This window comes from Oncorhynchus kisutch, linkage group LG19, assembly GCF_002021735.2.
Source record: "Oncorhynchus kisutch isolate 150728-3 linkage group LG19, Okis_V2, whole genome shotgun sequence".
In the NCBI taxonomy this organism is placed as follows: domain Eukaryota; kingdom Metazoa; phylum Chordata; class Actinopteri; order Salmoniformes; family Salmonidae; genus Oncorhynchus; species Oncorhynchus kisutch.
The window spans coordinates 2,548,660-2,571,099 of record NC_034192.2 but is presented as its reverse complement, the minus strand read 5'-3'; the positions used below and the strand labels follow the sequence as shown (position 1 = coordinate 2,571,099).

General features: G+C 42.7%; 1 protein-coding gene across 1 annotated transcript; it reads right to left on the bottom strand.

Annotated features, from left to right (window-relative positions):
* Window positions 1-370: 370 nt before the first annotated feature.
* LOC109878973 (zinc finger protein ZFMSA12A) lies at window positions 371-14,702 on the bottom strand. The gene is made up of 9 exons (XM_031797847.1): window positions 14,546-14,702; window positions 13,701-13,903; window positions 13,235-13,294; window positions 12,966-13,061; window positions 3,586-3,696; window positions 3,351-3,474; window positions 2,790-3,039; window positions 2,598-2,647; window positions 371-2,474 (listed from the first exon to the last, which is right to left on the bottom strand). The coding sequence occupies exons 1-9, from the start codon at window positions 14,601-14,603 to the stop codon at window positions 1,162-1,164; spliced, it is 2,265 nt and encodes a 754-aa protein (XP_031653707.1). The 5' UTR covers window positions 14,604-14,702; the 3' UTR covers window positions 371-1,161.
* Between the last annotated feature and the right edge of the window lie 7,738 nt (window positions 14,703-22,440).

Below are 22,440 nucleotides of genomic sequence, written 5' to 3'. Positions count from 1 at the left end.
CTTGAGAATCAGCTGTACATGTGATGGAAGAGTGCACTGTGCATGCAGAGGGTTGCAATTCCATTGAATTGGGGACAGTTTAACCAAAATATGCCACAATACCTTGAATTGCCTTATTTGTATCCCACAAAAAAAGGTTCACTTTTATGAGCAAACTTTTTTGATGAATTTAAGCTAAATTCCCAGGCTTAACTTCTCACGGAAAATTTCCGGAAATTTGTTTCCGCCCTTTGCAACCCTAGTTGTGAGCAGACAATAACCCAGAAAACAGAACACACAACCTAATGGCCTTGCGATAGCATGCGATTGTGTTACTTGTGACCAACCTGCACAGAGAGAGCACAGTGCCCTTAAAATAAATAAATAAATAGAAGCTTAAGTATTAAAACCTTTAATAATAGGTATAACAAAGAATATCACAACCCTCCAAATATAACACCAGAAAATACACTTTTTCTAGATTCCTTGAAAGTCTAGAAATACGCTTATCAAATAACACATTATCATTATTACTGTTAGAGTAAATACTTATATTACAATTGCACATGCATTTCACCAGCTCAACCTCTATCCATGACTACTGCTCCTATTACATAAACATGTCTACATGCAAACAGCTCTACATGTCTAATACATCTGTAAAGGAATAATATTTGTAATGAGAAAAACAGAACATCACATGAAACTATAAAGTAGCTTCTTAATTGGTCCGGTAACCTTGGCAACCAAATCAGCTACTTGATGAGGTTCTGAGACATGATGTATAGAGAAAGACTAGAGAGTCTACACCCCACCTCACCTACCAAAGCCCCTCCCCCATCAGTGAATGACGCCATTGCCGCACGTTTTTGGAAAACCTACAATGGACAATTCCTTTGTTTCTGTGTTAATGATAAATTCTTAGTTGTTCCAATTCAATTCCGTGCATGAAGCCATTGCAGAGCGATTGTTTGAAACCTACAATGAAAAATGCCGTTGTTTCCGTGTTAACAATAATTAGAACACCCATTAATCTCTCTGGACTAGTATTGATTTTTCCCCATAACTTGTTGCTTCGCTAGCGAATTGCACTCCCAACTTCCCACTAAGAGGGTTACTCAAAAGTGAGAGGTCAGGCCGGAAGGAAAGTATTGGGACATTTTTCCACGCGCATGGCAGCGTTCAACAATTTGAAGGACCGCCTCCTAGTCTCTCCATGGCATAGCCTCGGGACATGCCAACATGTGCCAACATTTTTATGTTAAGGCTGTCATGATAGATCGCTGGTACGGCCACATGTCCAGCCACGGCGGCCACATGACCAGCCATGGCGGCCGCATGTCCAGCCATGGCAGTCGCATGTCCAGTCATGGCAGTCGCATTAGTAGGATTCTCCTTCATGTGATAGCTTGGTTGTGAACTGCGTTTGGAATTATTCGGGCAACGAGGCCGTGAATAAGGCTTCTGCCCTGAATGAACTAGCAAATGTTTCTTTAAGCAAGTTTTCCGGATAAAACTCCTTCCACATTCATTACAGGTGAAGGGACGCTCTCCAGTATGCCCACGCATGTGGACCACTAAATGGCTCGACTTAGTAAAACGTTTGTCACACTCTTTGCATTGGTAAGGTTTCTCCCCAGTGTGAAAGCGCTGGTGTACCTGCAGATTCCCTGCTGACTGAAAGGTCTTCCCACACACAGAGCACATGTAGGGTCTCTCCCCTGTGTGGATCCTTATGTGCACATTGAGATTACCTTTCTGAGTGAAACATTTCCCACAGTAGGAGCAGGGGAAGGGACGATAATTCAAATGAGTACGAACGTGATCCTTAAGGCGTCGGTTTGTTACAAAGGACTTTCCACATTGGTGACAGTGGTGAGTTTTCGGAAGCTGCAATCCTTTCTTCTTCTTTGGAAGGTGCGACGATGGCCTCAGATCCGACCTCTTGTGGGCTTCCACGTGGTGCACGAGGCTGGGCAAGTTGCTGAAGGTCATTCCACATGTGTGACAGTCAAGAGATTGGGGGACTCCGTGAATTTTTTCGTGAGCATGCAGTTGATCCATTTCGGAAAAGGCCATTGCGCAATGACGGCACTGGAATGGTTGTTGCTGTGGCGTCTTAAAACTCTTCCCGCTCTGTGGACAGATGTACATGACTTCGTTGTGTGGACACTGGTGTCTCAATTTCTCACGCAGAGAACCAAACTCTCTCCAGCATTTGGGGCAGCTAAAGGCAGTGCCCACACATTGCATCCTCTTATGGTTTGACAGACTTGTAAAGAATTTGAATCTATTCCCGCAGTTGGAGCACTTGTATGGATTATCCCCACAGTGAATTTGCTGGTGTTGGACAAGTTGAGACTGATAATTAAAGCACTTCCCACACTGAGGACACTGGTGGACAACCATGTGTGATGAACTGGAAGTAGATGGGGCACACTCATTTGAAGCTGAAGAAAGGGGAGTCAACACCTGAAACGACACCCCTGCGGTGTCTGCGGAAAAATGAATACAAATATTAAACTCATGAGGAAGTTACCCCTACCATTGCCCCACAATGGTCAACTGAGGCTTTCCAAAGGGTAAATGTACTCAACTAAAAGTTTGTGAGGTCTCACCTGTATCACCACCTTGCACGACACTGGTAGGAGAAAGACCAGAACCAGCCCTGTGAAAGGCACAAAACAGAAATGCAAATTGTTGACTATTACTGGGTCAAGTGGTAAGTTTGTTTGATAGACTGTCCAAATGCAAATGGTTATTTACCAACTGTACCATTTGAAACAACAAATATACATTTATTCTCATACCTTTTCTGTTTTGGGTCGTCCTCTACATCAATATCATCTTCATTCCCTTCATCACAGGTTTCATCGCAGCCTATAATATCTCTTGTGCTCCCCATTTCCACTAAATGTGATGCCAACTCCATCCTTTGGCAGTCTCTGCTTTGTGTCCCAGTCCTCATCCCCACACCAGTGTCCAGATTGGTACGATTTAACTGGTCAGGGAAGGCATCAGATTCAATATCTGATTCCTGAGGAATGTCAGAGGAGGAAACTGCACAGACAAAAACATTAAAAACACACTTTGAATAATATCTAGGTGACTGTTCTGAAAGCCTAGAGGAAAAACTTCTCAAATCCATAATTTACATTACTTTACATTTTAATCCATCACTTTATTTGGCTAATCCTTCCAACTTTAAATCCCTTCCAAATGAACAAGGAAGGTAAGGAACATGGTGAGAGGAACTTCCTGCACATAAATCAGATTATTATCCTCAGATGCTGTTGTTCCATCAATAAACCTTCTGACCATGTGGTGCTAAAATTACATATACAAAAATGGATACTTTTCTATGAACTTACTGTTTGTGTACAATGTTCTGCATTGTTTGTAATTCTGGAGCAGAAACTGGAGATCTTCTGAGTGAGAGAAAGACTGCAGGCATTCATCTAGGCCAGAGGAGCCAGCACTCAGCAACAATGCAGTCTAGGGAAAAGAGGGACACAAGTAAAATGCCAAAATAGATTCCAGGCCAACTACAGTTATTAATTTGAAAGCTGTTGTCTCAAGACTGTCTTACGAAAGTGATTTCTGCACCTGCTTAAAGTCTGGTAGTGTAAGCAGCTCTTCCAATCTAGTGAGAAAGTCACAGACCAGTTCCTGAAGCACTTGGTCAAAATCAGGTCTGAATTCTTCAGGAAACACCACCTGAGAAGATGGAGAGTCGGTGAGATAATGCAAAAGGGAAAATAATTTGATGTTTTATATTTATAGACCCTGAATGATCCTAGCCTGGGTGCCAAGCCTGTTTCGGCTGTCTTGGCACCCAGGCTAGCACAATCCAGTACCCACAGTGGCATAGACTGGCATCCCAATTCTGATATTTGCTTACACCTTTGACCAATCACACCAGATTTTTTCACATCAGATCTGATTGGTCAAAATACCAATGACTGAAAAAAATTCTGAATTGGGTTGTCTGTGTATACCCAGTTTAGACAAATTAATGTTAGAGAATGACTAGTTATGATTTATAATAGCGTAGGCTTATTCACTATTCAAATGCTATCTTGACTAACAATCTTACTGAATCTCAACTCAACTATATTTTCCACGAACATCATAACTAACTTGAGTCAGGCCAGAGAAAATGTTCAAGTAAAGGCCTGCACAGACTGCATGATTTTAGCCGTCTTATGCCACGATTTTGCCCTCCCAGACAAAATGTCCATGTGGTGATCAAATTCTTAGGTCGTAAACGATTGTCGGACATCTTGGCTTGTTCAGTGTGACAGGGTCTACTGATTAAAGGAAAACTCCATTCTTTTGAGTTAGTCCATTGTTGATGTATAACTTTCAAAATACAGCTGTGTTTTGGTATTTGTGTATTTCGAAAGTTATACATCTTGAAAACTTGATTGCTGACATGTGCCCTCCAAGCGCACCACTAAGCTAAGGACCCTGGGATTAAACACCGTCCTCTGCAACTGGAGGAATGGTGGAAAATAAGTATTTGGTCACCTACAAACAAGCAAGATTTCTGGCTCTCACAGACCTGTAACTTCTTCTTTAAGAGGCTCCTCTGTCCTCCACTCGTTACCTGTATTAATGGCACCTGTTTGAACTTGTTATCAGTATAAAAGACACCTGTCCACAACCTCAAACAGTCACACTCCAAACTCCACTATGGCCAAGACCAAAGAGCTTTCAAAGAACACCAGAAACAAAATTGTAGTCCTGCACCAGGCTGGGAAGACTGAATCTGCAATAGGTAAGCAGCTTGGTTTGAAGAAATCAACTGTGGGAGCAATTATTAGGAAGTGGAAGACATACAAGACCACTGATAATCTCCCTCGATCTGGGGCTCCACGCAAGATCTCACCCCGTGGGGTCAAAATGATCACAAGAACGGTGAGCAAAAATCCCAGAACCACACGGGGGGGGGGGGGGGGGGGGGGGATCTAGTGAATGACCTGCAGAGAGCTGGGACCAAAGTAGCACACTACGCCGCCAGGAACTCAAATCCTGCAGTGCCAGACGTGTCCCCCTGCTTAAGCCAGTACATGTCCAGGCCCGTCTGAAGTTTGCTAGAGAGCATTTGGATGATCCAGAAGAAGATTGGGAGAATGTCATATGGTCAGATGAAACCAAAATATAACTTTTTGGTAAAAACTCAACTCGTCGTGTTTGGAGGACAAAGAATGCTGAGTTGCATCCAAAGAACATCATATCTACTGTGAAGCATGGGGGTGGAAACATCATGCTTTGGGGCTGTTTTTCTGCAAAGGGACCAGGACGACTGATCCGTGTAAAGGAAAGAATGAATGGGGCCATGTATCTTGAGATTTTGAGTGAAAACCTCCTTCCATCAGCAAGGGCATTGAAGATGAAACGTGGCTGGGTCTTTCAGCATGACAATGATCCCAAACACCGCTCGGGCAACGAAGGAGTGGCTTCGTAAGAAGCATTTCAAGGTCCTGGAGTGGCCTAGCCATAGCCAAGGAGTTGGTACATATGTTCACAAGGGTGGGCCTTCCAAGAGTTCAATCCTGGTGACCGAGTGCTCCTTCTGCCCACCACAGAAAGAAAAGTTCCTCGCCCGGTGGCAGGGGCCCTACGCGGTCATGGAGACCCAGTGACGTGCGGGATAAACCAGCCAGATCGCCGTAAACGGGAGCAAGAATATCACATTAACCTTCTGAAGAAGTGGGAGGAGGATGATGTTACTGTGGCCTTTGTCTCCACAGAGCTTCCTCAGGAAATACCCAGAGATGTTGTAAACATGGGCCTAGACCTTACTCCAACAACTCCAAGAAGTAAAACACTTTATTGATCAGTACATGAATATCTTCCCTCAGGGATGTCTTCCGTGGACAGATGTGCTAGAGCTCGATATCATTACGCTACCTGGGAAGACTGTACATGTGAAGCCGTATAGGGTCCTTGAAGCTCATTGCAAAGCCATCTGCGCCGAGGTCAAAAATGTGTGTTGGACGCCATAGAGGAGTCAAAAAGTCAGAAGGCCAGCCCCATCGCCCTAGTATCCAAGCAACTAGCCCTATCCAGCCACCAAGACTCAGGTGAGAGCCTTCATGGGACTGGCCAGTTACTACTGGCGGTTTATTCCATGGATCTTCAAACCCCCCTCTGTTTAGGACCAGTCCTGAGGTCACCAGACTACTCCCAGCCTTTCGTCGTCCAAACATGCGCCTCTGAAACTGGACAGGGAGCCGTCCAGTCCCAGGTCTGGGATGGTTAAGAACATTATGCTTTAATCAGCAGTCTAAAGCTCCTACCTAGGTAACAGAAGTATGCTACCGTATAAAAATGTCTGGCTATAAAATGGGCTGTCTGCTCCCTATCCTACTACCATGGGAAGGCAGTTCACCCTGGAGACAGACCATGCACCCTTGCAGTGGATGGCCAAGGACATAAATGACCGGGCGACCCGCTGGTTCCTCGAGCTACAACCATACAACTTTGTGGTTCGACACAGACCAGGGTCTGCTCATGGGAACGCTGATGCCCTCTACCAGCTCCATTTTCTCTTCTCTCCCACCAATTCCTCTCATGGCTCGGAGTTAAAGGGACGGGTGTGTGGCACCATGAAAGGCATGGGCATAGGTGTGGCTGAAGGACTCTCAGTGCAGCAACATGGACAGAACCACCCCACCTTAGCACAGGAGACAGGTGCGCTCAATTCAGCCCCATGGACAACGGCACTCAGTTTAGCACTGTGCAAGGCCGCACTACCTTCAGCACAAGGCCAGCTGAAGACAGTGCCACAGCGCTGCTCAACCTGTGCAGGATTACTAGTCAGCACACCTGCAAGGCATTCCCTAATCAACTGACTGGCACAAGATTGGAAGGCTGGACCTAACTCAAGTGAGCAGTTAGGAAGACACAGCGTGCCTACTCTTCTTCCACAGACTTCTCAGAAGGAGAGTTACGGACTCTGCCAGTGAAGCCACACCGCCGCAAGAGACTACAGGTGGCCGCCCACTTTAACCACCCACTTGCCTGAACAGCTTGTGGACTACAACGCCAGAGACACAAAAAGCTCATGTAAAAGCATCTCAAACTTGAACTCTTGTTGCGTTTACACTTACTGCCACTTGTGTAGTCGGGGACAACCCACTCTTCCCGACAGTACACCATGTATATAGTCAAGATATCATTACATTTACACCTTATTCATTTATATAATTTCTCTGCATTATTGGAAAGGGACACATTATCAGAACCCTGCATAATGCACATTCACTAACAATGTAGCAGGCATTAGACTACAGAAAATTAACACAGGTTAAATCAAGATTTATTTATACAGCACACTTCAGAAATGAATGCAACAATGTTCTTCACAGGATTTTTTTTTTTTACTACAAAAGATGAGGATGAATAACAAAAACTGAATGACTAAAACGCACCCGAAGGAAAAGCAAAGCTTAAAAGGTGTGTTAAGATCTTTTTAAAATTGTAATTACAGTTTTGGCCCCTTCAGGTTATTTCACCTTTATTTAACCAAGGAGGCCAGTTGAGAACAAGTTCTCATTTACAACTGCGACCTGGCCAAAATAAAGCAAAGGAGTGCGACAAAAACAGAGTTACAAATGGGATAAACAAAACGTACAGCCAAAAACACAATATAAAAATATATGTACAGTGTGTGCAAATGTAGTAAGATTAGGGAGGTAAGGCACTAAATAGGCCAATAGTGGTGAATTAATGACAATTTAGCATTAACTCTGGAGTGATAGATGTGCAGATGATGATGTGTAAGTAGAGATACTGGGGTGCAAAAGAGCAAGAAGATAAATACCAATATGGGGATGAGGTAGTTGGATGTGCTATTTACAGATTGGCTGTGTACAGGTGCAGTAAGCTGCTCTGACAGCTGATGCTTAAAGTTAGTGAGGGAGATATGAGTCTCCAGCTTCAGTGATTTTTGCAATTCGTTCCAGTCATTGGCAGCAGAGAACTGGAAGGAAAGGCAGCCAAAGTAAGTGTTGGCTTTGGGGATGACCAGTGAAATATACCTGCTGGAGAGTATGCTACGGGTGGGTGTTGCTAGAGTGACCAGTGAGCTGAGATAAGGCGGGGCTTTACCTAGCAAAGACGTACAGATGAACTGGAGCCAGTGGGTCAGTCAACAGAGGGCCAGCCAACAAGAGCATCCAGGTCGCAGTGGTGGGTAGTATATGGGGCATTGGTGATAAAACGGATGGCACTGTGAAAGACTACATCCAGTTTGCTGAGTAGAGAGTTGGAGGCTATTTTGTAAATGACATCGCCGAAGTCAAGGATCTGTAGGAAAGTCAGTTTTACGAGGGTATGTTTGGCAGCATGAGTGGAGGAGGCTTTGTTGCGAAACAGGATGCCGATTCTAGATTTAATTTTGGATTGGATATGCTTAATGTGAGTCTGGAAGGAGAATTTACAGTCTAACCAGACACCTAGGTATTTGTAGTTGTCCAATTTTATTTCACCTTTATTTAACCAGGTAGGCTAGTTGAGAACAAGTTCTCATTTGCAACTGCGACCTGGCCAAGATAAAGCATAGCAGTGTGAGCATACAACAAAGAGTTACACATGGAGTAAACAAGGTCAGAACCGTCCAGAGTAGTGATGCTAGTCGGGCGGGCAGCAATCGGTTGAAGAGCATGCATTTAGTTTTACTAGCATTTAAGAGCAGTTGGAGGCCGCAGAAGGAGTGTTGTATGTCACTGAAGCTCATTTGGGGGTTTGTTAACTTCTCTAGGGTAGGGGGCAGCATTTGGAATTTTGGATGAAAAGCATGCCCAAATTAAACTGCCCTCTACTCGGGCCCAGAAGATAGGATATGCATATAATTAGTAGATCTGGATAGAAAACACTAAAGTTTCCAAAACTGTTAAAATAATGTCTGTGAGTATAACAGAACTGATTTGGCAGGCGAAAACCTGAGAAAAATCCATTCGGGAAGTGGGAATTTTTTGTTGTTGTTTTAGTTTTCTATTCAATGCCATTACAGAATCCATTGACTTAGGACTCAAATTGCAGTTACTATGCCTTCCACTAGATGTCAACAGTCTTTAGAAATTGTTTCAGGCTTGTATTCTGAAAAATGAGGGAGTAAGAGCACACTGAATGAGTGGACCCTGCTGTGTCACAGAGCTTTTTCATGCGCACGACCAGAAAGAGTGCCTTTCTTGTTTACCTTTTATATTGACAACATTATTATCCGGTTAAAATATTATAGATAATATAGGCTAAAAACAACCTGAGGATTGAATATAAACATCATTTGACATGTTTCTATGAACTTTACAGATACAATTTGGATTTTTTTGTCTGCCTGTTGTGACTGCGTTTGAGCCTGTAGATTACTGAATAAAACGTGAAAATCAAACAGAGGTTTTCGGATATAAAGAGAGACTTTATCAAACAAAAGGAACATTTAAAAAAATAAATTAATGTCTTCTGAGTGCAAACACAATTGGCTTTCAAAGACTTTAGAAAGTCAGGGCAGGATGGATATAGGTCTGTAACAGTTTGGGTTTAGAGTGTCTCCCCCTTTGAAGAGGGGGTGAGAGCGGTAGCTTTCCAATCTTTGGGGATCTCAGACGATACGAAAGAGAAGGTGAACAGGCTAGTAATAGGGTTTGCAACAACTGCGGCAGATAATTTTAGACAGAGGGTCCAGATTGTCTAGCCCAGCTGATTTGTAGGGATCCAGATTTTGCAGCTCTTTCAGAACATCAGCTGTCTAGATTTGGGTGAAGGAGAAGAGGGGGATGCTTGGGCAAGTTGCTGCAGGGGGTGCAGAGCTGTTGGCCGGGGTAGGGGTAGCCAGGTGGAAAGCATGGCTAGCCGTAGAAAAAGCTTATTGGAATTATCGATTATCATAGATTTAATCGGTGGTGACAGTGTTTCCTAGCCTCAGTGCAGTGGGCAGCTGGGAGGAGGTGCTCTTATTCTCCATGGACTTTACAGTGTCCCACAACTTTTTGGAATTAGTGCTACAGGATGCAAATTTCTTTTTGAAAAAGCTAGCCTTAGCTTTCTTAACTGCCTGTATATTGGTTCCTGACTTCCATGAAAAGTTGCATATCGTGGGGACTATTCGATGATAATGCAGAACGCCACAGGATGTTTTTGTGCTGGTCAAGGGCAGTCAATGCTTATTTAAGATGGTGAGGAAAGCACTTTTAAAGGCATTTAAAGACTATTCCAGAGGCATAGTAACTAAAGGATGCCTCTCCAAGACTCATGGGCCTAGGCTTTGGGATAGTTAAAAGACCAGTGAGCCAGAGGACCTGAGAGACCTACTGGGTACATAACTTAAAAGCATGTCTGACATGTATTGGGGTGAACAATCATGGATTGATTTAAAAATCAATAGAAATTCATTCTAAAAATGCACAGGCAGCCAGTGCCGAGACCTTAAGACCGGTGTATTGTGTGCTGTCTGTCTGGTCTTGGTCAGTACCCATGCTGCAGCATTCTGTATGTTTTTTTGCAGTTAACCAATGACTTTCTTGGGTAGATCAGACAGAAGAGCATTACAGGAGTCAAGCCTGCTTGTAATACAAGCATGGATGAGTCTCTGTATCAGCCCAAGAGAACATTGGACACACCGTGGCAATGTTCCTCTGGTGGTAAAAAGATGAGTCGAAATAGAGTTCAGAATCTAAAATAACACCTAGGTTTTTTATCTGTCTTGTCCGTGAATTGATAGGTGTGGACAGATTCTCTCTGTGCTTTGGCTCCAACAAGTACCACCTCGGTCTTGACTTGATTTAGTTGGAGGAAGATGTGAGCCATCCAATTATTTAAATCACTAATTCAGTCTAATAGTTTATCCGTGGATCTAAAATCCTCTGGTGACACTATTGTAAAAGGTTGTGTATCGTCTGCATAGCAGTGAAAATAGCACTTAAATCCAAGATTACAACGGACAGAGAGCTGTTTGGCATCTGTGTTGCCTCTAAAATAATTTACAATTTTAACAAAGGCTGTGTCTGTGCTAGTCCTGAAAACCAGATTGGGAAAAAAAGGAGCTGTTTGAAAACAATTTCTCCAGATTTTTGCTTATGAACAGAAGGTTGGAACATAGCCAAAAATTGCTAAAAGCTGAAGAATCTAGTTGACTTTTCCTCTGAAGGGGTTTCACCATAGCAGTTTATTGCAGTGGGGAAAGTGCCTGTGAACAGGGAGTGATTAACAATAGCTTTCACTTCTTCAGATATGCAATTAAAAACTGTTTTGAAAAAGGTGGTGGGGATAGGATAGAGAAGGCAGGTAGAAGGTTTAAGTTGTGATATCACTTTCCTGAGCATGTCTGTGTCAACCAGGGAAAATAAATCCATAGTGGCTTTGCGTGGTAGTCTAGGGCACATATCAAAACTTATCATCGGGTCTTGCTTGACTGACAAACATTTTAGGCTGGGTATCTCTGAAATATGCCGCAAACTCTTCACATTTAGATGTAGAGGAAAGTTCACATAGGTTTGCGAGGGTAGGATTTATCAGGCCATCAATGGTCAGGAAGAGCACTGACAAATTATTCTGATTAATAGAGATCAAGTTACAAAAATGAGCCCGTCTAGCATTTCTAATTGCTTTGTTATACATGCCAAGATGCTCTCTCAGAATATCATAATGGACTTGTAACTTTTACTTTCTCCACTACTACTTTCTGCAATTTCTCTTTAAAATGTAATAGTTTCCTCTCTCAAACGCAAATAGCGAGTTGAAACCACTTGTCAAGGAGGAAGAAGTGATCTCTCATCTTTGTTGTTGTGAGTGACAGGGAGAGGGGCTTGGTGTGTGTGTGTGTGTGAAACAGAGTAAGAAGCGAAGCGAGCAGTTTCGTGCGCACTCAAATCTGTCCAAAATATGCCCAATGCGTTTCAATGGGCTTATTTTGTACCTAAGCTTGTCGCTTGCTTTCCCGCCTTTGGGACAACGACCCCCATTGTTAGGGTGGAGACGTGCATCTCATCATTATATACAGATCTCTGGTGTAAATGGGAAGGCGCACAGAGCACAGAAGGGGCAAAGGAGACGAGAACCAAAAAGACAACATGAGAACAAGTGAACATAAAAGCTCATAAAAACAAAAACACTTGATTCTTGCAATACATTTACTTGGAATATCGCACAAAACATCAATTCAAATTAAATTTGCTATAATCGCCCAGCCCTATAATGGACTAATAAAACAAATACCAAAAGATAGTTTTGGGAATTTTCCTTTAAGTACCTCTACTTTCCCTAAGCTCCGAAAAAGTTATGGCAGTATGAAGGGTACAAATCTGTCGTTCTGCCCCTGAACAGGCAGTTAACCCACTGTTCCTAGGCCGTCATTGAAAATAAGAATTTGTTCTTAACTGACTTGCCTGGTTAAATAAAGGTTAAAAAAAAAAAATGAATAAGAACATGACCAGAAATGACACCATTCATAAAAATAAAAAATAAGAATCACACATTGTATAATGAAAGCTTAGTGCAAGTAATTGGCTCTGTAGTTATAAATAACCATCACACCTTGAATGTTAAAATTGCAATGCTTTTATTGAGCAATCCCAATAATCATGCTACGGGGCTTATATTTGGCATTAGCTTTTCCATGTTGTGATGTACCTCTTCAATTCGAGAGTTAAGCTTTTTATTACAAGGACCGCTCAGTCACAGAGGTAGGAAAAGCAGTGTCTGTCAATCGACATAGCAACAGCTTATTGTTGTTCTTTTGACGCCAATGCTTGATACGCCCAGCTGACGTAGCCTAAGTCGACTGACGTAGCCTCGCAAGCCAATCGCAGAATGTGACAACAGAACTGAGGCAAACCTTACAACCCAGCCAGGTTGATGTCAAGATTGTAATTTGGTCACGTTGCACAGTGTGACATGTAATAATCATAAAAGACTGAATCTGACGTAGTGTGGGAAGGCCTTGTAGGTTCAAGACAAGCTTGGCATTAACAGCTACTTACTTGGACGAAGTGTTCACGCTCAACCGGGTCTATAATCAAGTTTTGGGTGAGCTTGGCAAAGTTAGCTTCAGGTGATTCCATGCCTGCATCATTGGACTGTAAAACAAAGTTTATTTTTAAGATTCATTTTTAGACAACTATCCATACCAACAATCTTAAATCTCTTGTATTTAAATGTTGCTTAATTATGAGGGTGTTAATTATCTCAAAGTGTCCAGCAGAACAAAAGCTCCAATCTTGGCACAATATTTATACTTTGATTCACCAACCTGTGCATGTTGAGAAGACTTTATTCTATAAAGGAGGGTCTGGAGGCTGACAGGGTTTACCTGCAAGAAAAATGGTCCAGTCTGATACTTTGCATAAAACTATTTTCTACATTTTACCTATACACTAAGAAAGTCCCCCTACTTCCTGGATAAAGTCTCATACTGTTTTTTTTATGGGCTTCAAGATATCATCAAATTCATGAAAACACAGTAATTTGAGATATGTGAAATTCTTCCTGATGCCTTATGGTTTTCGATTACAAAAACACAATTGAAAACATGAATAAAAGGCCTCGGGTAGAAGTAAATGAATCTACAAATAGAATGTAATGTCTTAAATGCCCATGTTATCATGATTTTTTAAAAGCCCATTCAAAAACAGTATGTGACAGGATGCAGGAAGTAGGTGGAACTATCCCAGCATTTTGAAGTGATTCTGTATGGCATAATATGTGGCATTTCTTACCCTTGCTCTCAGACCCAAAATAAGGAGGGTCCTCTGTCTGTCAGTCATAAGTTCTGTGACAGTTTGTGTTACCACGGTCACAAACTCCTCTAATTTTCCATAGTGCTTGATGGCCCTCTGTTGTGCTACCTGCCACATAAATGCAGACATCAGTCGTAGAGGTGGAACCAAAAGGCGCAGGGAGGAGAGCGGAATGGGGGAATCTATAATGTGAAAAGTAAGGTGAAGTGTGTTAGATGTCTAGCTAAATCAATTACATTTTGTAAGAACATTAACATAGCAGAACTAACTAAATGTGCTAGTTTTGCATATCTTAACTACAGATAGTTATTCATTGAGTGATAAGAAATGTTACGGTTGATATAACATTGCCAGCAGATAGCTAACTTAACCTTATAGTTTAGCTTGCACTTACGTATTAGCTATAAGGCTAGCTTGCACAGAATGTGCCCAAGTGGACACAATAACATAATTCAAATCTGAACGTGAGTTGGTCAATAACATAACAGATCGCCGTAGCGGCACTGCTAGATAGATCAAGGGGTTTTGCTAAAAACTGCAAAGTAGGCCTAGCTAGCTACCCAGCTACTTCCTTGAGATCAGGGTCGTGTTCATTATGCACCGGAGGAGAAAAAAACGGACAGGGACAGTCTGAACTTATCCAATAAGAAACGCTCGTTTTCATTTTGCGTTGCAAAACGTTCAGTAAAGTGTACACTAATGAGGACGACCCTGCCTGATCATGGCTAGTTGGCCACCTAGCTAGAAAACCCAACCTAGACAGATGTATAGCAAGCAAAAACAAAATATTGTTTTATATAATATAAGTTACCACGAATACATACCCATTATGGCCCATGTGCCAATCAGTATCTTAGCTACCTTTGCTAGTGAGCGCCGCATGAGACGGTAGAATGTAAACCTAGCTAGCCAACGTTACTGCCGACGAACAAAGAGGATGTGAAACCTTTGCCACCAGTAGGCCTATTACTCCAGCGTCCAAAATTGTCTTCAAAATAAAGGTCCTAATTACGGGCACACAGCAATAATGTACTACTGAGTTTTGCAGTTCATAACACAAACCGGTGCGCCTGGCACATACTACCAAAAATACCCCGTTCAAAGGCACGTACATTTTGTGTCTTGCCCATTTACCCTCTGAATGGCACACATACACAATCCATGTCTCAATTATCTCAACTATTAAAAATCCTTATTTAACCTGTCTCCTCCCATTCATCTACACTGACTGAAGTGGACTTAAAGCTGCAATATGTCATATTTTTAGGCGACCAAATATTTACGAAATAAACTTAAGTAAAAAAAAAGTATTAAATCAAAAAGTAACAAGAAAATGACATAACAATAATGAGGCTATATACAGGGGGTACTTGTGCTGAGTCAATGTGGGGTACAGGTTAATCAAGGTAATTTGTAAAGTGACTCTATGCATAGATAATAAACAGTGAATAGCAGACGGGTGGCCATTTGATTAATTGTTCAGAAGTCTTATGGTTTGAAGGTAGAAGCTGTTAAGGAGCCTTTAAGGTTCTAGACGTGGCGCTCCGGTACCGCTTGTTGTGCAGTAGTAGAGAGAACAGTCTATGACTTGGGTGACTGGAGTCTTTAACCATTCTATGGGCCTCCCTCTGACACCACCTAGTATATAGGTCCTGGATGTCAGGAAGCTTGGCCCCAGTGATGTACTGGGCCGTACGCACTACACTCTAACGCCTTACGTCAGATGCCGAGCAGTTGCCATACCAGGCGGTGATGCAACCGGTCAGGATGCTCTCAATGGTGCAGCTGTCGAACCTTTTGAGGATCTGGGGACCCATGCCAAATCTTTTCAGTCTTCTGAGGGGGAAAAGGTGTTGTCGTTCCCTCTTCACAACTGTCTTGGTGTCAACTTGGTGTGTTTGGACCATGATAGTTTGTTGGTGATGTGGACACCAAGGAACTTGAAACTCTCGTCCTGCTCCACTTCAGCCCTGTCGATGTTAATGTTAATATAATCAAAGGTCTGACTGCACAGAGGTGCTTGGGGAAATGATCACAACGGGGGACCAGCGTATCTTTCAGGGGAAGGGGGTGTATCTGATCTCATTCACCAAGGACTTGACAACGTTTAATCAAATCTCCCCGTTTTTGCTCAATTTTGCATGCCTTCTCAAACAGCAACTGTATATGCATTTATAAATCAAGTAATTGGCAATCCTGGTTATAGGTAAGAACCCTTTGCATGAACTGCCTACAGTGCCTTGCGAAAGTATTCGGCCCCCTTGAACTTTGCGACCTTTTGCCACATTTCAGGCTTCAAACATAAAGGTATAAAACTGTATTTTTTTGTGAAGAATCAACAACAAGTGGGACACAATCATGAAGTGGAACGACATTTATTGGATATTTCAAACTTTTTTAACAAATCAAAAACTGAAAAATTGGGCATGCAAAATTATTCAGCCCCCTTAAGTTAATACTTTGTAGCGCCACCTTTTGCTGCGATTACAGCTGTAAGTCGCTTGGGGTATGTCTCTATCAGTTTTGCACATCGAGAGACTGACATTTTTTCCCATTCCTCCTTGCAAAACAGCTCGAGCTCAGTGAGGTTGGATGGAGAGCATTTGTGAACAGCAGTTTTCAGTTCTTTCCACAGATTCTCGATTGGATTCAGGTCTGGACTTTGACTTGGCTATTCTAACACCTGGATATGTTTATTTTTGAACCATTCCATTGTAGATTTTGCTTTATGTTTTGGATCATTGTCTTGTTGGAAGACCAATCTCCGTCCCAGTCTCAGGTCTTTTGCAGACTCCATCAGGTTTTCTTCCAGAATGGTCCTGTATTTGGCTCCATCCATCTTCCACATGTTTGGTGTGTCTCCCAGGTGGCTTGTGGCAAACTTTAAACTACACTTTTTATGGATATCTTTAAGAAATGGCTTTCTGCTTGCCATTCTTCCATAAAGGCCAGATTTGTGCAATATATGACTGATTGTTGTCCTATGGACAGAGTCTCCCACCTCAGCTGTAGATCTCTGCAGTTCATCCAGAGTGATCATGGGCCTCTTGGCTGCATCTCTGATCAGTCTTCTCCTTGTATGAGCTGAAAGTTTAGAGGGACGGCCAGGTCTTGCAGTGGTCTGATACTCCTTCCATTTCAATATTATCGCTTGCACAGTGCTCCTTGGGATGTTTAAAGCTTGGGAAATCTTTTTGTATTCAAATCCGGCTTTAAACTTCTTCACAACAGTATCTCGGACCTGCCTGGTGTGTTCCTTGTTCTTCATGATGCTCTCTGCGCTTTTAACGGACCTCTGAGACTATCACAGTGCAGGTGCATTTATACGGAGACTTGATTACACACAGGTGGATTGTATTTATCATCATTAGTCATTTAGGTCAACATTGGATCATTCAGAGATCCTCACTGAACTTCTGGAGAGAGTTTGCTGCACTGAAAGTAAAGGGGCTGAATAATTTTGCACGCCCAATTTTTCAGTTTTTGATTTGTTAAAAAAGTTTGAAATATCCAATAAATGTCGTTCCACTTCATGATTGTGTCCCACTTGTTGTTGATTCTTCACAAAAAAATACAGTTTTATATCTTTATGTTTGAAGCCTGAAATGTGGCAAAAGGTCGCAAAGTTCAAGGGGGCCGAATACTTTCGCAAGGCACTGTACATTATTACACATATTACTAGTTAATTATGGAAATTAAGATACGCAGTATTTGCGTATATATATTTTAAATAGCTATATATAAAATGCAAATTGAGTTGGGGGTGATGGAAATGCTTTTGGGGGTTGATTTGCTTAGAATCTGTGGGTGGCACTGTGTGCTCTTTTCGAAGGATGGGTCTCGGTCTCTCGGGGGCTCTGGGAGGAATGGGGTGGTCTGCCGGTCCAAACACACCAAGACAGTTGCGAACCCCTCTCCAACCCAACTTGGGATGGGGAGGGGTTCTAGCGGCCGGAATAGTGGGGAACAATTGGAGGTTTACTTAGTAGCAATGCAAATATCATGGTACAGCTATATGGACACTCAATCACCATGGTACTTTTTAATGGTGAGTTTACAAATGTATATTATGATAAATAGATTTGAAATTTGTATCTCATTATGGTAAATGGTGAAGTAAGTATAGCCAGTTATAATTGTAATGGCTTAGCTAATAATAAGAAAAGACAATCCGTATTTACCTGGCTAAAAGAGAAGGAATATAATATCTATTGTTTACAGGAAACTCATTCAACAATTGTAGATGAAGTTGTGAGAAAAAAGGACTGGGGGGCGAAATATGGGCAAAGAAATTCAAAAGGTGTGATGGTATTGATTAACAGTCATTTTGATCCGAATGTGAAAATTGTCCAAACAGATCCTCAAGGTAGATGGTTGATTTTAAATACGTTATTGGACCATAACCAGATATGGCTCATTAACCTATACGGTCCAAATAATGAGGATCCACGCTTCTTTGAAGATATGTATAATAATTGATCAACACTACAAGCAATATAAGACTATTATTATGGTGGACGGTTTTAAATACCTCTATGGACCGTAAAGGAAATCACACTACAAACTATCACCCTCATGCACTTAAGGAAATCACAAATGTCATGTATATCGTCATGCCCTGACCTTAGAGAGACGTTTTTTCTCTCTATTTGGTGAGATCAGGGTGTGATGTGGGGTGGCCATTCTATGTTTTGTATTTCTTTGTGTTTGGCCGAGTGTGGTTCCCAATCAGAGGCAGCTGTCTATTGTTGTCTCTGTTGGGAATCATACTTAGGTAGCCTTTTTCCCCACCTATGTTGTGGGATCATGTTTTTGTACAGCTCTTGTAGCCTACGGAACAGTACGTTTGTTTTGGTTTCACTTTGTTATTTTGTTCCTGGTTCGCATTTAATAAAGATGATGATCACAAATTACGCTGCGCCTTGGTCTCCTTCAAACAACGCACGTTACAGATATATTAGAACTAGTGGCTATATGGAGGCTTAAATATCCTGACCTAGTGAGGAATACATGTTGGAGGCTCAGTCAAGCTAGTAGTCTTGACTACTTTCTTATGTCATTCTCACTGGCACCAAAAGTTAAGAGTGTTGATAGGGGACAGAATTCAGTCAGACCCTCAAATTATTGGCAAAAACAGTCAATTGCGAAAGTATTCAGACCTCTTGACTTTTTCTACATTTTGTTACGTTACAGCCTTATTTTAAAATTGATAAAATTATTTTTCACCTCAATCTACACACAATACCCCATAATGACAAAGCAAAAAACAGGTTTTTAGAAATGTTAAAAATCTGAAATATACCATTTACATAAGTATTCAGACCCTTTACTCAGTACTTTGTTGAAGAACCTCTGGCAGAGATTACAGCCTTGAGTCTTCTTGTGTATGAAGGTACACGCTTGGCACACCTGCATTTGGTGAGTTTCTCCCATTCTCTCTCTGCAGATCCTCTCAAGCTCTGTCAGGTTTGATGGGGAGCTATTTTCAGGTCTCTCCAGAGATGTTCGATCATGTTCAAGTCCGGCACTGCCTGGGCCACTCAAGGACATTCACAGACTTGCATTGTCTTGGCTGTGTGCTTAAGGTTGTTGTCCTGTTGGAAGGTGAATCACCACCCCAGTCCTGAGGTCCTGAGCACTCTGGAGCAGGTTTTAATCAAGGATCTCTCTGTACTTTGCTCTGTTAATCTTTCCCTTGATCCTGACTAGTCTCCCAGTCCCTGCCACTGAAAAACATCCCCACAGCATGATGCTACCACCACCATTCTTCACCGTAGGGATGGTGCCAGGTTTCTTCCATACGCGACGCTTGGCATTCAGGCGAAAGAGTTCAATCTTCGCTTCATCAGACCAGATAATCTTGTTTCTCAAGGTCTGAGAGTCCATTTGGTGCCTTTTGACAAACTCCAAGTGGGCTGTCATGTGCTTTTTACTGAGGAGTGGCTTCCGTCTGGCTCAAGGATGATCGATGGAAAGAGGATGCACCCGAGTTCAATTTCGAGTCTCATAGCAAAGGGTCTAAATACTTACAGTTGAAGTCGGAAGTTTACATACACTTAGGTTGGAGTCATTAAAACTCGTTTTTCGACCACTCCACAAATTTCTTGTTAACAAACTATAGTTTTGGCAAGTCAGTTAGGACATCTACTTTGTGCATGACGCAAGTAATTTTTCCAACAATTGTTTACAGACAGATTCATTCACTTATAATTCACTGTATCACAATTCCAGTGGATCAGAAGTTTACATACACTAAGTTGACTGTGCCTTTAAACAGCGTGGAACATTTCTGAAATTATGTCATGGCTTTATAAGCTTCTGATATGCTAATTGACATCATTTGAGTCAATTGGAGGTGTACCTGTGGATGCATTTCAAGGCCTACCTTCAAACTCAGTGCCCCTTTGCTTGACATCATGGGAAAATCAAAAGAAATCAGCCAAGACCTAAGCAATAAAAATTGTAGACCTCCACAAGTCTGGTTCATCATTGGGAGCAATTTCCAAACACCTGAAGGTACGACGTTCATCTGTACAAACAATAGTACGCAAATATAAACACCATGGGACCACGCAGCCGTCATACCGCTCAGGAAGGAGACGCGTTCTGTCTCCTAGAGATGAATGTACTTTGGTGCGAAAGTGCAAATCAATCCCAGAACAACAGCAAAGGACCTTGTGAAGATGCTGGAGGAAGTACAAAAGTATCTATATCCATCTATATCCACAGTAAAACAAGTCCTATATCGACATAAGCTGAAAGACCGCTCACCTAGGAAGAAGCTTCTGCTTCAAAACCGCCATAGAAAAGCCAGACTATGGTTTCCAACAGGGCGTGACTGGGGATGTTCTAGTTTATTATTTCTATGTGTAGTCTAGTTTTTGTATTTCTATGTTGGCCTGGTATGGTTCCCAATCAGAGGCAGCTGTCTATCGTTGTCTCTGATTGGGGATCATATTTAGGTAGCCTTTTCCCACCTGTTGTTTGTGGGATGTGGTTTTTGTATTGTTGCTTTTGTGCCCTACATGGCTGTACATTTGTTTGTTTCTCTTTATTGTTTTGTTGCTGGTTCACATTTTAATAAAATATGATGAACCCAAATCACGCTGCGCCCGCACTATTTGTGCTGGTTAAGGACGGCCAGATAAGATTAGTCCGTCGGGCCGGAAAGATAGGACGGTTGGACAGACAGGTCAAGTTGGCCACATTGGATAAGTTCGGCCGGCTGCCCAGATAGGACAAGGCGAAAAAAATAGGGCAAGTTGACCGGACGGACAGATAGTATAAGTTTGGCCGGCTGCCCGGATAGGATAAGTTCAGCCAGATAGGACAAGTCAACTGGATGGCCAGGTAGGATAAGTCAGACAGATAGGACAAGTAAACCGTCCAGAAAGATAGGATAAGTTTGAAAGGACAAGAAAGGACAAGTCGGACAGATAGGACAAGTCTGCCGGACAGATTATGAATGAATAAAGTAAACTTAGGGAGGAGGCTTCTGATGTTAACATGCATGAACCCAAGGCTTTTATGGTTGCAGAAGTTAGCAAATGAGAGCGCCTGGGATCACACAGGACCTGGGTTAACCTGTACATCACCAGAGGAACAGAGGAGGAGTAGGATGAGGTTATGGCTAAAGGCTATAAGAACTGGTCGTCTAGTGCTTTGGGAACAGAGAATAAAAGGAGCAGATTTCTGGGTGTGGTAGGATAGATTCAGGGCATAGTATACAGACAAGGGTATGGTAGGGTGCGAGTACAGTGGGGGTAAACCTAGGCATTGAGTGATGATGAGAGAGGTTGCATCTCTGGAGGCGCTAGTTAAGCTTGGTGCGGTCTCCGCATGTGTGGGGGGTGGGACAAAGGGGGCAATCTGAGGCATGTTGAGCGAGCCTAGGGGCTCCGCAGTAAAATAAAACAATGAGAGCTGCCCTAAACAACAGTATACAAGGCATATTGACATTAGATAGACGCATAAAGAAATCACAGGTGTTGATTGGGAGAGCTAAGACAACAACGGGTAAACAGCTAAGACAACAACAACAACAACAACAGGTAAATGGCAATAAATGGGCAGAGAGGGTCAGTTAGCTACACACAGGGCCTGAGTTCGAGGCTGGGGTCGACAGACAAACAAAATTAAGTACCGTGTTAATGAACAGTCCAGCAGGCATCAGCTGTGTAGCCGAGTGATCATAGGGTCCAATGAGCAGCAATATAGAAAACAGGGAGCTGTACGGTAGTCGATTACTATGCTAGGCGAGCGGGAGACAGTGTTCAGGAAGCTAGCAGGCCGGGGCTAGCAGATGGATCTTCACCACATCCACGACGCAGAGGCCGGTTGAGATCCAGGCCAAATTGGCAAGAGAGGTATTGCAGTGTACTTCGTTTGCTAGCCGAGAGATGGCCCTAGCTCGAGGCTAGCTCGAGGCTAACTGGTGCATGCTTCTGCACAAGGGTGTTAGCCACAATAGCCACTCGGTAGCAGCTAGCTAGCTGCGAAGATCCGGTGTAATGGTCCAGAGCTTGCGGCAGGAATCCAGTGAAGTAGTGGAAAAAATAAGCAGTCTGACATGCTCAAGGCTGATATCGCGCTGTGCAGACTGGCAGATATTATCCGGGCTATCCGGGCTAAAGCAGCTGGTGTCCGTGCTAAAGGTAAAGACCGCTAGCAGTGGCTAACAATGACTACATAGCTAGTAGCTAATTAGCTGGCTAGCTTC

Excerpts from the sequence above, each read along its gene's own strand:
- LOC109878973 (XM_031797847.1), bottom strand. The coding sequence starts at position 14,603 with ATGCGGCGCTCACTAGCAAAGGTAGCTAAGATACTGATTGGCACATGG. Across the intron at positions 13,904-14,545 it reads TGGCACATGGGCCATAATGG|ATTCCCCCATTCCGCTCTCC; the intron begins GTATGTATTCGT and ends TTCACATTATAG. Across the intron at positions 13,295-13,700 it reads TTTTGGGTCTGAGAGCAAGG|GTAAACCCTGTCAGCCTCCA; the intron begins GTAAGAAATGCC and ends TTTTTCTTGCAG.